Consider the following 14162-nt stretch of genomic DNA (forward strand, 5'->3'; position numbering starts at 1 on the left):
AGCTGAGCTTGCACTTCTCTTCCTGCCAGTACCTCAGATAGCTGACCTCTCTGTGGACTCTGGGACTCCTTCAAATTCCGGTTGTAGGATTAAATGTGAGCTGAACAATTAGCTGTATACACAAGCTTTGTAGTGGCCACACAGTAGCACCCAACAGGCTTCTCAGTGAGGCAGATTCTGGAAGAATTCACTCACAATAAGGAACTACTGTGGCATTCTGACTTCTCCCCAGTTTGAGCCAGCTTAGAGTATGAACAAGCACTGACATGGCAGCCTTGTCAGACTGAACCAGCACGTACTCCTTTCTGGTAAGATTTTGTGAATTCAAGAGAGATTCAACCTGACCACCATTTTCTAGTGGAGGAGAAATGTTTTGTTCGCCAACTATGCCATATTGAGTAGAAGGGGGGGGACATATAAAAAGGAAAGAGTTTAACAGGTAAACCCATTCAGTGAACAGCACCACAAAAGATTTCGTACTCCGTGGATATGGCTATACAGTCCATGGGCAGTGAGCCTCCCACTCTGGGTCAACAGACTCTGGCTCAGGCTAGCGCTCTAAAAATAGCTGTATAGACAGCTCTTTGAAGCTGTGGCTCAGGCGGGAGCTTGGGCCTGAAGTATAGGAAGGGGTGGGCTCCAACACAAAATTTGCCTTTAAAAGCTGGGATAATAATGCGCAAGGTTAGAGTGCTAAGCCACTGCTTTGTATGCATGGCTGTGGCAGATTCTCTCTAACAAAAGGAGAAAGTTACATGGTCAACCCTCACTTTCAAAAACAACTCTGAGCTGCTTCAGAGATCTCCAGAGTAATGTGTAGGCCAAGTGTCTTGGACTGGTAAAAATGCCAGCATCCAGAGTTTGCATCCTGCTTCAAAAGTTCTATTCACTATTTGCTGTGAATTTCCATGTTTCAGTTTCAGAATTCTATAGCACAACTATATATATATATATATATATATACACACACACACACACACACACACACACAGATTTCAGACTTGTTAAATTAAAAGTCAGTATACTAATTCAATATATTCATTTCAATAAAGCAATGTTTTAAAAATCACTTCTGTTCTGCAACCTACAAGACAGCAGGATGTTTTACAGTCACTTGTTTAAGTAGAGTGTTTATGGTCAGGTTGAAGAAATCTTTTTAGTTGGTTGAAAACTCAAGCCTCAACAAAAAAAGTAGTTATAGCAAAAGAGGCTCAAGTATTTATTTTGTTCAACTTTATTAGTGATCAGAAATAGTTACCTTCAGGTTCGTACTTCATTTTCAGCTCGTCCAGCATAACTCGCAAGTTCATGTTCTCACTTTGGCATACCTGCAGGTGCCTCTCATTGGCAAAAAGCTTCCTTTCTACCTCCAGAACCCTCTGGCTCTCATATAAAGCCTTCATCCTCTGTAAGGATAGTTGGTTTCTCAAAGTTTCGGTCTCCTTACTGGGAAGGAAAAGGAATTGACCCGTTTGAAATTCACAAGGGTCAAATTAGGTAACAATTTACAGTGAGCTTTCAAAGCTAAAGTATTTGGTTGCTCAAACCCTCTTAGAACAATTAACTGCAATTGGAAGTCCAAATCCTCGAGGGAGCTTTGAAAAATCCCAACCCAAAGTTGAATTTTGAAGTCTCTTCATTTCTCAAATAGGAATAATAGTTTAATTAATGGAGAACACAAGGTACTTAAACAAGCAGTTATGTAACACTGTAGTGAAAATTATACAATACAACTTTAATCTGAGAACCCTCCCTCCCAAATAACAACCTGTGCATGGACAAATACAATTTAGTTTTGTATTCAACTTCAGAGCCTGTATTTGCAATGTTTGGACTGGGAGTAGTCCATTTGAACTAAATACTGAAGACTGGGGGACAGATCTCTGGCTGATCTAAATTATCATAGCTCCACTGAAGCCGAGGCTTTGCTCCTCTGCATACAGTACCAAATTGGGTCATTTTAGTAGAAGACTATACTACTGTTATTCTGTATGATCAAACCTGGACTTCAAACCAGAAGGAAGTTCCCAATAATATTTTAGATACACTTATTTCAAATTAAAGAGAAAATTGTGTAACATGTAACCTTAGACTGGGGGTGGCAATGGCATTAATTTATATACAGCTAAGGATGAAAGTAAAGCCAAGGACCTCTAGAACTAAAATCCAAGACAATCAAAACTAAGAAACCCTAGAGTAGTAGTAAAAGCCACACAATGTCTTTCACAATCACATCAATAAAAGATTTCGGTTTCCTGGACCAAGAGAGACTAATATAAAAGGTTAACAAAACAAAGACGAAAATGAACATTCTAGGTGTTAAAGAAGGGGCATGCTGAAGCCAGGCTGCAAAGGAATCCTAGAGGGCATTGTCCCTGGGGAGGCACTCTAAGCCAATGAGATAAAAGGGCTTCAGTAACATGGAAGGGATCTGTAGCCCTATGGAGAGCAGAGGAGATTTTAAGATAAAAAACGGTTACCTACCTTTTTGTAACTGTTGTTCTTCGAGATGTGTTGTTCATGTCCATTCCAAGCAGGTGTGTGCGCGCCGCGAGTGCATGCCAGCCGGAAGATTTTCCCCTAGCAGCGTCTGTGGGGTCGGCCTTGGCGCCCCCTGGAGTGGCGCCTCCATGGCGCCCTATATAGGGGCCCACCGACCCTCCACCCCCTCAGTTCCTTCTTGCCGGCACTCCGACAGAGGGGCAGGAGGGTGGGTATTGGAATGGACATGAACAACACATCTCGAAGAACAGTTAAAGAAGAAAAAATGATTACCTACCTTTTTGTGAGTGATTGTTCATGTCCATTCCAAGCAGGTGACTCACAAGCCTGATCTTAGGCGGTGGGGTCAGAGTTCACTGCGGATTGGAGCACTGCGCGGCCGAAGGCTGCATCGTCTCTGGCCTGGTGTATGATGGCATAGTGCGATGTAAATGTGTGGATTGAGGACCACGTGGCAGCTCTGCATATTTCCTGTGTTGGGATCTGAGCCAGGAACGCCACAGAGGAGGCCTGTGCCCTTGTGTAGTGGGCCGTGATCGGCGGGGCAGGCACGTTAGCCCAACCGTAGCATTCTCGGATGCAGGCCGTGATCCATGAGGAGATCCGCTGTGACGAGACAGGGAGTCCCTTCATACTGTCGGCCATGGCAACAAAGAGTTGGGTTGACTTCCTGAACGGCTTGGTTCTTTCAATATAGAATGCCAGGGCCCTGCGGACATCTGGGGAATGCAGCCTACGCTCCATGCCGGAGGAGTGTGGCTTAGGGTAGAACACAGGGAGAAAAATGTCTTGACCCATGTGGAATTGGGAGACCACCTTCGGAAAGAACGCCGGGTGTGGCCTGAGTTGGACTTTGTCTTTGTGGAAGACAGTGTATGGAGGCTCGGACATCAGTGCTCTGAGTTCCGACACCCTCCTGGCCGAGGTGATAGCCACTAGGAATGCAACCTTATATGAGAGATATAACAGAGAGCATGTAGCCAGGGGCTCGAAGGGGGGCCCTGTGAGGGCGGAAAGGACCAAACTGAGGTCCCAAGCCAGTGCTGGTTGCCGAGTATGCAGGAACAGTCTGTCCAGGCCCTTGAGGAAGCGACCAACCAATGGGTTCGCGAAAACTGAACCACCTTCCGCTCCTGGGTGGAACGCTGAGATGGCTGCCAAGTGGACCTGAACCAAAGAGAGGGAAAGTCCTAGCTGTCTCAAATGAAGCAAGTAGTCCAGGATAAGAGGGATCGGGGCGAGCAATGGAGCCTGTCCCTGCTGTTCGGCCCAGATGGAGAAGCGCTTCCACTTGGCCATGTATGTGGCCCTGGTGGAGGGTTTTCTGCTACCGAGAAGGACTTGCCTGACCTGCTGAGAGCATTGCATCTCCACAGGGTTTAGCCATGGAGCATCCAGGCTGTGAGGCGGAGCGACTCCAGGTTCGGGTGGCGGAGATGGCCCCGATCCTGCGAGATCAAGTCTGGGTGCAGGGGCAGCGTGAGGGGCGCCCGTGTGGACATGTGCAGGAGCGACGTGTACTGGTGTTGGCGCGGCCACGCTGGCGCTATCAGGATGACACGAGCGTGATCTCTGCGGATCTTGAGGAGTACCCTGTGAATCATGGGAATTGGGGGGAAGGCGTAAAGCAGGCCGCCTTCCCACGAGAGGAGGAAGGCATCCGTCAGGGATCCTGGACTGCGCCCCATGAGAGAGCAGAAACGTCGACACTTCCTGTTTTCTCTCAAGGCAAACATGTCTGTCTGGGGATAGCCCCAGAAACAGAAAATTGAGCGTACTACATCCTGGCGAAGGGACCACTTGTGACCATGGAACGAGCGGCTGAGGGCGTCCGGCAGACCGTTCTGTTCCCCCGGGAGGTAGGATGCCGCCAGGTGAATTGAGTTCTGTACACAAAAGTCCCATAACGCGAGGGCTTCCCGGCACAGGGGAGAGGAGCGTGCACCCCTGTTTGTTGATCTAGAACATCGCCGATGTATTGTCCCTGAGGACTGAAACGCACCTGCCCACCAGGTGAGATTTGAAGGTCAGACAGGCTAGACGCACCGCCCTTAGCTCCCTGACATTGATGTGTAAGGAAAGGTCCTCTAGTGACCAAAGGCCTTGGGTCCCGAGGTTCCCCAGATGCGCCCCCCATCCCAGATCCGATGCATCTGTTACCAAGGATAGGGAGGGCTGGCGAAGGGTACTCCTGCGCAGACCTCCCGTGGGTCAAGCCACCACTGGAGGGAATCCAGCACCGTTCGGGCGAGCATCACCACAGAGTCTAGGGCGTCCTTGGCCGGCCGGTATACGGTCGCTAACCAGGCCTGGAGGGGGCGCAGCCAGAGCCTGGCGGGGCTCATCACATATGTGCACGCAGCCATATGACCCATTAACTTGAGGCAGTTTCTTGCTGTGGTGGTTGGGAAGCGTTGGAGACAGAGAATGATTTCGGACATGGACCAGAACCTGGACTCTGGCAGGTACACTCTGGCGTGTGTCGAGTCCAGAACTGCCCCTATAAATTCTATCCTCTGGGTGGCGAGTAAGGTTGTTGGCTCGCCTGCGAAGCCGACCTCCTGCTCCTCGATCTACTGGAGTGGTAGGACTCCGCCTCCGAATCTGAGATCTTCGAATAGGAGGACCTAGGGGAAGCAGTACCCACTGTCGCCGGGGAGTGGTGCCGCGGGGCCAGGGAACGCTCCCTCTGCGCCAGTGCCGGTGGAGTGGCGCGGGGCAGGGACTGAGGCGACATCATGGCTGGCTTGCCCCTTGATTGTATTGGGGGTAGGGCCATGGTTGGCGGCTCTTTCCACCGGTGCGGAGAGGCCGGCACCGGAAGGCTTAGTAAGTCAGAGGCCGCCTCGAACGCCTCCGGTGTCGATGGGAGACGCACGTCCTCGCTGAGGTCCGGGGATCTCGACCGGTCCGGACTCGACCGCACCCTCTCCGGGGCAGGAGTCAACAGAGCTATGGGAGGATGAGTTTGTGGCACGGCTTGTCCCCCTGCACTTGTGGACGCCACCGGCCTTTTAAAGTCCTGGTGGGGTGATCGGCCCCTCACCGGCCTCTTCTTTTTAGCGGGCACCGGAGATGGTGATCAGTGCCTTACGGAGGCCGATTTTCTACGTCCCCACTTTCTCCGGTGCCGGGACTTAGAGGTTTTGGACTGGGCCTCCTGCCTTGTTACCAGTGCCGGGGCACTGCGCACCAGGGAAGAGGCGCTGGGCGCCGGATCAACCGGCTCGGGGTCCAAGTGTGGCCGTAAGGCCGCCGCCATCAGGAGCACTTTGAGTCTCTGCTCTCTGTCCTTAAGAGTCCTGGGACGGATACTGCACCGGTCTCTCTGGTGGCCCTCTCTGAGGCATCTTAAACAGGAAGAGTGCAGGTCACTCTTCGGCATAAACTTCCCGCAGTCCTTGCAGAGTTTAAACCCTGGGGACCTGGGCATGCCCCAGCGGGGCGACGAGTACTTTGGGGGAAAGGCCCCCCCCCCCCCCCCCAACAACTATCAACCATCTACAACTAACTCTAATTCTAAACTAAGAGAGGAAACTATTATATACACTGAAACTGGACACTGCTATGCTTGCTGCAAGAGTGAGCAAAGTTCCACCTAGCTGTCACCGGCGGTAAGAAGAAACTGAGGGAGTGGAGGGTCAGCGGGCCCCTATATAAGGCGCCATGGAGGCGCTACTCCAGGGGGCGTCAAGGCCGATCCCATGGACACTGCTAGGGGAAAATCTTCCGGCTGGCGTGCACACCACGCCACGCGCACACACCTTCTTGGAATGGACATGAACAATCACTCAAAGAAGAACTCGTTATTACATCCTCTCTCAATACCAAGGGACAGGGCCATAAGCCTCTGTTGGCCAGGAAAGCATCTGGGTAGGTTGACAGTGCCAGCATGCCTGGCATTGGTGCATTTAATATAGACTGGGTAGCATTAAAGGGAGTGGTATCAATGAGGCTAGTTCCATAATGACCAATGTTGAAGCACTGTGCTGAGGTGATCCAATGCTCTGGCCTCTGTACTAGCAGCAGTTAACTCCAAATCTCAAGACTGCACCAGAGCACATTTGTGGGGAATAGGGATGCCCCAGACAGAACAGACATCTCATGTATCCATCATTTATTGGAACTGCTGCCTGGCAAAAGGGGCAATACTTAAAGCCAGAAGACTTAAGATAGATCATTCCCAAGAACTGGGGGCGGGTGGGGAGGGAGAATTAACAAAGCAAAACAAAATAAGCAAGTTAAAACTTCCAAATAATAAAATTATCAGAATTTTACCAAACAGGCTGTTACCCTAACTAACTGTACTCAAAACTAATATGCACACAGCTAAGTGTAATTTTAAAAAAGGAGGTGTAAAAATCCATGGGCACTGAGGAGCTCCATCTCAGTCACGAGTGGTGAGAAATAACTGACGGGCCATTGGGGCCACTCGGTATTTTGTGCTACTGATACACGCAGGACACTGTTGACCTAAAGATTCCAATTTTGAGCACCCGGGGTCCATGTGCACTGAGAGCAGAATACGTATGGACAAACGAAGAAATGGCAGAGAGTAAGACAGCTGTAAATTAATGTAGATTACAAGTATTTTTTTAAACATTACCAAAAAATGTAAAATTCTATTTCTAGGCTTTAAACCCCCACACACTTACTTGGAGTTCTCAAGTTTCATTTGAAGCAGATCTGTATAATAGCCATCTTCAAATTCTCCACCTATTGAACTGCTACTAGAAGGTTTTGATTCTTTCATGTTCTCATATAAATTCTGATGCAAGGGAAGAGTTCAAAAAATTGTCAACTAGTATTTTTTTCAGAAGTGCATTAGTTCTATTCTATTTACAGTTTTCACTGTTTCATCAAAATTTTAATACAACCGCTGCAGACAAAGCTACCTGCTAGGTAGTCTTTATAAAGGGATTTAAACTTGAGGTATCAAGAGCTTCATTTCATTTGAGTGTTTTCATCCAAAGTTTTGTTTTAGAGAAGCAGCCAGAACTGAAAAAGATCCTCCAGTCTCAAAGGTACACAAAAAGCCTTGATTAAAAATTTACCCTCCTTTTCCAGTATAGAGTAAGCTACCTAAACATTCTGTAGATTAGTGAACAACAGAATGAAAAAGTCTCCTTGTTGATACCAGAACTGGGACAGTCACAGTATCAATTGTCCCTCGGATCCCCTTCTTCAGCTCTGTCAGGGCATCCACCAATGTCTCAAGCTTCTTAGCCCTCACTTTTCTTCAAGCAGGAACCTGCATCCCTGCCCCTCCACACTGAGTATTTAGGCTTCCAGCTGCCCTGCAAGCCAAAGCATTTATCCCAGCAGGTCTGACCTTAGTCTAGCCCTTGAAGTACACACACACACACGAATACCAGTGACCAGCTAGCCTTTACAAAGCAAAATACATTTACTTTAAAGGGGTAAGTGAGGGGGAGAATATGGTACTGCTGAGACAATAATGGAATATTGCATCCAGTTCTAGTGTCCAAATTTTTTTACTTTTTTAAATTAGAGGGTGCTGAGAAGAGCTACAAAAGTTATTCAAGGGCCAGAGAAAATGATTCATAGTCAATGACTTATAAAGCTCTGTTTAGCTTATCAAAAAGATAGAGAATGACTTGATTACAGTGTACAAATACCTTCATGGGGAGAAAGATATAGGATACCAAAAGGCTCTAATTTAGTGAAAAAGGGATAACAAGAACCAAATAACTGGAAGCTAAAGCCGGACATATTCAAATTAGAAAAAACAGACATCTTTAAACAATGAGGGTAATTAGCTATTTGAAAAAGCTAACAAGAGTAGTAGCAGATATTCTATTTCTTTAAGTCAAGACTAGAAGACTTTGGAAGATATGCTTTAGCCATACATATTATTGTGCTCAATACATGTGCAACTGGATGAAATTTAATAATAGTCTGACCACCTACATATCACAGACTAAGTGATAGAATGGTCCCTCTGGCCTTAAAATACAAGAATAAAAATTTGAGTTGTGGGACTCTTTAGGACTTAAAAGATGCACACAATAGTTGTAAAATGGAGACTGTTACCAACCTAAATAAGAGTTGTGAGCACCGTTGAGATTATATGGAATTACAAGTAAGAATTTATACTGAAAGCCTCCTCTCATATTTTGAAGAACTTATTTGTCCCACATTATGATAGTTAAACTTCTCAAGTTTCTTTTGTGAAATACATACCTTACATTTCTCCAGTTGCCTCACTTTCATTAGAAGATCTTCTATTTCACCATTCTTTTGTTCTAACATTGACTGCAAGCGTTCTAGCTGCTCAAGTTCTGCCTGAGAACCTTTCATCTGAAGCAGCGTAGCCATTTGTAGCTAAACATCAAGCAAAAATCATACCAATGTTAAGACTCAAAGAAAAACCTTTCAGTACTCATATCCTTACCCAGGAAACTTAGGGGACTGCAGTCTTAACTCAGCAGCTGACATTCACTGCAATACTTTTTTAAATACTTTTCTACTCCTACAAGTACAGAAATGGCATTGAGTTATCTCAATTGTCATATTAAATATGCTCTTATACAATAAAGATGGATTTTTAATACTTGCTGGTCTATGCAACTCAACCTGGGCTGGTTTTCAAGTGTCATAGCTGTCCTTATTGGGCATTACCTAGTGACATTCTCCAAGCCTAGTTACACACTCAGTGACTCCTCTGTAAGCCCAGCTAAAATTTCATGAACAATTGTGTTGGTTATACACAAGAAAGCTATGAGATACTTGTTTTGTATGGCTAAACAAAAACAAAGCAGTAAAAAAGGAATCATCTAGTACACACAGGGAGCAGATCCAAGAAGATGCCTTTGTGTAGTCATTTAGCCAGAGCAGTCAACAGTCAAATAAAATTCCATATACAGTCCACATGTTCAAAGAACATTAATATCTACCACACCCATTTCTATTATAAGGCATATGAATAATTAAAAGATTGATTTCAGCTGTAGCCAAACAGAGAGAACACTTAAATGTGGATTTAAGACCATGGATTCAACTGACTTGCTTTTCAAGTGATTTTCAAAGTAACGGGGGGGGGGGGGGGGGCGCGAAAAGAAAAACTTTCATCTGAAGTCTTTTGTTGTGTTATTTTATTAAATTAACATCTGCACCATCCAAAAAAACCTTCACTACATGCCCTATAAAGTCAGAAGGTCTGTCCTCTACATCCAAAAGACTCCAGTTTAATTTATATGTCTAATGTGCGTACGTGAAGTACAATAAAAAAGAAGCAACATGCAATTAAGCAACACAGAATAGCAGTGTATATCCTCTATGTAAGAGCACAGGCTGAAAGTAATGCTATGGCAAAGGCATTATGAATTGTATTTCACTGATTTAGTAAAAACAGCTTTAACAACCTAATACACAGTTAATATTGAACAAGACCGTATAGAAGTGATAGGGATAGGAATAAAGACTATATCGAAGCATGTATGTTACCAGAAGTAAAATACAGATGGATAAATGAAGTGCATTAACCCTTGAAGTCTCTGAGGTCAAGTATATTCATCCTTAAGATTGTAACAGACAGGAGCTGGTAAGTTTCTGCTTCTTCCTACTCCTTCCCCCTCCTCCTAATCCACCCAATGCCATCTCTCCCAACTCCTCTTTCCTGAGAGATGCTACCCTTACTCCTCCCAGCAGGCAGAAAGCTCATTTCACACTTCCTCTACTCATTTTAGAGTAGAGCCAGTCTGCACTGTCAGATTCTATGCCCCCAATACTGCTCCTCATGCTGATTGCCAGTCTAAGGAAGGGAAGGAATTGGCTGTGGGAAGCAATATTTCAGATGTGATAAAGTTATGGAAATCAACAACTTTCCACTACACTCAATGACTGGACCCACAGGAACAGGCTAGTCCTTAATACATTTGGAATTTATGTGGGGAGGGGAAAGAGGGTGGCAACAGTGGGTATCCACGCAGTGTAGGATGCTCCCAAAGCATGTAGTGACAATATGATTTCCTCTTCCAGAGCTAGCCAATGCTAATCCAACTGAGGACTGTTAAACGTAGTAGTGTTAGGCAAGAACTGAAGAACATTACAATGCAGAATGGAGTAGAAAGGAAACTGATAAGGAAAAAGAACTAACATGGCTAAAGGACAAGGAAATAAATCCATCTTGGCAAAAGCAATGCTTGTCAGAAAAGGCATTTCGAATATTGGTAAGAAGCACAACAATTGGGGAAAACGATCACATTTTAAAACATGGGAACTGAGACAGTCACTATTCTTACCTTTCAAATTTACATTTAGAATTTCATTTTTTGCTTTTTACTTATCTTTGCTGGGAAATGAACAATTCAGACATCAGGTGTCCAAAATGCAAAAATCAGTCAAAATCAAAACTAATATTTATAATAGTGAAATATCAAAGTCTTTTTGAAGGCTAGCCATTTTAGTTGCTCAAACATTTGCTGGGAATACAGAGCAAGAAATTTCATCTCAGCTGTTCAACTGGGTGCATATATGCACCAGATTATTATCTTAAGTAAGCAGAACTTCTACAGTAAATCTTTTCCCTAGTCTTTTATCTTTTGGAAGAGGATTGTTTTAAGCTTATTTCTGCATCCAGGTAATACTGTGGAGGGAGTGGAAGTTCCGATCCCACCCATAATCATCATCCCCACCATGGTAGTTGAGTCCTTTCTGTGCATCCAGTCCCACTCTTTCCCAACTCAAAATTGGCCCCTTCACCTTAAGATAATGCAAATGCTGGCTTCCAGGCTATCTTTCTCTTGGAGTTTTTCCTGCAAGATGGGACAACTATGTTCTAACTCAGGAGGGTGCACAATATTTGATGTTTAGATGTGATTTTAATTGACAAGCAAGTTGGGGGGAAAAGTACTCAAGGCTTGAGAAAAGTATGACTTGTGAAGTATGACTGAGTTGAGTATTGGGACAGGGATGACAGATCAGCAGAGCAAGAAAGCAATACATAGTAAAAGCAGCAGGATCAGAGGAAAAACCATGAAAACATGCTTAGTTCTTGGCATGACCTGCAATGCATAGGCAGCCAACATCATTATTGCCAGCCTCTATTAAGGCCCAGAAGTAAATGCTTAGAGTACAAATAGATTCCAACATTAGGGCAAAAGGACAACGAATGAGTACTGGGGGTAAAACAAGGACAAAAATAGGATAATCATTTTGCATGCTTTCAAAAATCTGTATTGAACGACTGACAGCAGAACAAAATAGCTACTACTAATGAAGTAGCTTTAGTCTAACGTTTGATTTCTTGGGATGACTGATATTTCTTAAGTTGCCAATAAAATATCCTTAACAATAAATTAAGTCTTCATGTGATACTAAACTGAACACACACAAAATCCTCAGACATATTCTGTTTGTTATTTTTGCATGAATACTACTTGTATGTTTTTTAACTATAGCCTGTGGAATCAAATTCCTAACCTGTTTTCTCAAGCAGTGTCTTGTCAGACCCCAAGGAAACCCTGGAGTATTACAATAATGGTCATACCTTCATTCTTTGCAATTGTTCTCTAGTGAATGCATGCTGTTTTTGTAGTGATTGATATTTTACTTTCACACTGATCAGCTGACGTTCCATTTCTGCCCTACGGTCCTCCACCTATAGAACATTGTTAACACATTATTACTATGGAAATCATAATGATGGTCAATTGGATTTTAAGATTTTTTAAGATGTTAAGGTAAGAATATGAGGTTACAGTGATCACCAGTAACACTTCTGGAAGTGTGACTTCTCCAACAAAACACTTCATGTACCTCTAAGGCATCTAAAATGAATAGATATTGCCTTACTACCAGGAGCAAAGTCAATGGAGATTTTAGCCCCTTGTGCTATGGTTATACAAGTAAAGTAACTCCTAAAATCCCTTAGTAGTACTGTACACACTCGATTTCCCTACTGACATTAGTGCAAGTTGTCATGAAGTTTTTATATACCTAAAAAAAGGTCTCATGCCAGTTACACTAATTTACGGAGAAGTTGGAACAGAACTACAACATGGTACTCCCATAAATGCCAGGTAAAAAGATCTGATCCCCTTCAGCTGATTGGATTATCCGGTACTTGTATGTCTCAACTACTAAGCCAAACACAGGCAGGCTCCTACATGAGGTCAGACACAGTCCCATCAGTTAACTCCCCAAATACATTAGATAAGAGCATCCAGCTGAATATTCCTTCCCAATTTATGATTTTCATTTAGCTTATTATAGTAGCCAAAAGTACACCACCAACCCTCAATTTTTTCCCAAAGTGGTCCATTTAGTTTTATTAATGTTGCTACCATACTTAACTCCCACACCACTTTAGAGATTAGAAACAGAGGTCTACTACTCAGTCCCCACAAATAGCTCAACATGGTAGTCTTTGAAGAGAGAGTCATAGTTGATGACTCAGGAACACAAATACATCAGCATTTAGTGTGTAACTGAAGGTACAAATTTATAGTGATTGAAGTATTTATAGCTCCTCCCAATGAACACATTCTGCAATAATTGTGACATAACATACCTCTGCAAACAGAGAATTGCCTTTACTGGTAGGGTCCAAAGCCTGAACCAGTGCATGATCCAGCTGACCTTGAAGTGCCTGGTTAGCTTCACGAGCTTTCTAGATTAAAGCCAGAAAAACAAGAAGTCAGTAAAAAGGTGTCTGTTTCTATTACAGGTCAGAACTATATAGAAATGTTTTCAAGACATGAGCTAAATGCCTCACTGTTGTTGCTGGAGCTTTACCATTCAGCTCAAGCCATTAGAAGAGTTCTGTAAAAATACTTCAGCAACTGATTATTAATAATAAGACAACTAATTTGATAGAACTGTAATTAAGGCAAGTATATCTAATTCTCCCTTTAGAGGATCAGTTTGTTATAAGCTGCACTCCAGTTTTTCAGGCTACCAGGGTGGATACAATGAGAGAAGATGCCAGCAGAAAGGTATCAGTTTCTCTCCTCATTCAAACACTACTGGGAAGTAGTAAGCACAGAGTAAGAAACAAGCAACGGGACAGGAAGAAGCAGCAGAATTGAAAGTATAGTAGAAAAAAGGTAGAAATGGGTATGCCCCCTATAAAGCCTGAGCTTCGTAATTTAAAAATTTAGGAATCAGTGGTACCTTCCCACTAGAGGATGCCTCTACACTGGAATGGAAACCTACTCCCTAAATCTTCCACATACACTTTCCTCACATTACTAGGGACCTTTTCCTTCTCTGTAAATAGTCGCCCAACTGCCAAGCGTGCAAACTGAAGGATTTTAAACACCTTGCCTGCAGCAACTGGAATCCTGGAAGACCTGGCATTTTGGATGGAATGATGAGCAGGGTACAATCTGTGTGTATACTCCATATGTTTGAGTTATATCTTCAGACTTCTAGGAATGCTCATTCATTGCCACCTTCCAAAGGGGCCACAATAACATAAGTGATGGGAAAGTTTTTTCCCCAGCAACTATAGAAAGAACTAGCTTTCTAGAGCTATAACCACCTCTTCCTCACTGCAACAGCAATGTGATCCTCATATAGAGGAATTAATTTCAAAGCCTCCCTCTTTCTGAAATAATGGGAAATACAAATTCAGCCACAGGCTTGTTTAGCATCATTCCACTTAATCGCGACACCAGGAGGAGTCCACTGTGCCT

The 14162-nt window shown here is 44.1% G+C and overlaps 1 protein-coding gene across 2 annotated transcripts in view; it reads right to left on the minus strand.

Moving 5' to 3' along the window:
• Window positions 1-14162, minus strand: part of SPDL1 (spindle apparatus coiled-coil protein 1) — a 55372-nt gene that overhangs the window by 14952 nt on the left and 26258 nt on the right. For both annotated transcript variants that reach the window (XM_065409598.1, XM_065409597.1), the window contains exons 6-10: window positions 13037-13135; window positions 12014-12124; window positions 8707-8847; window positions 7158-7270; window positions 1259-1446 (exon numbers count right to left, since the gene is read on the minus strand). In XM_065409598.1, the coding sequence (XP_065265670.1) occupies window positions 1259-1446; window positions 7158-7270; window positions 8707-8847; window positions 12014-12124; window positions 13037-13135 (652 nt within the window). The remainder of the gene's footprint in view (window positions 1-1258; window positions 1447-7157; window positions 7271-8706; window positions 8848-12013; window positions 12125-13036; window positions 13136-14162) is intronic.

The sequence above is a fragment of the Emys orbicularis genome, chromosome 8, assembly GCF_028017835.1.
Source record: "Emys orbicularis isolate rEmyOrb1 chromosome 8, rEmyOrb1.hap1, whole genome shotgun sequence".
NCBI lineage: Eukaryota > Metazoa > Chordata > Testudines > Emydidae > Emys > Emys orbicularis.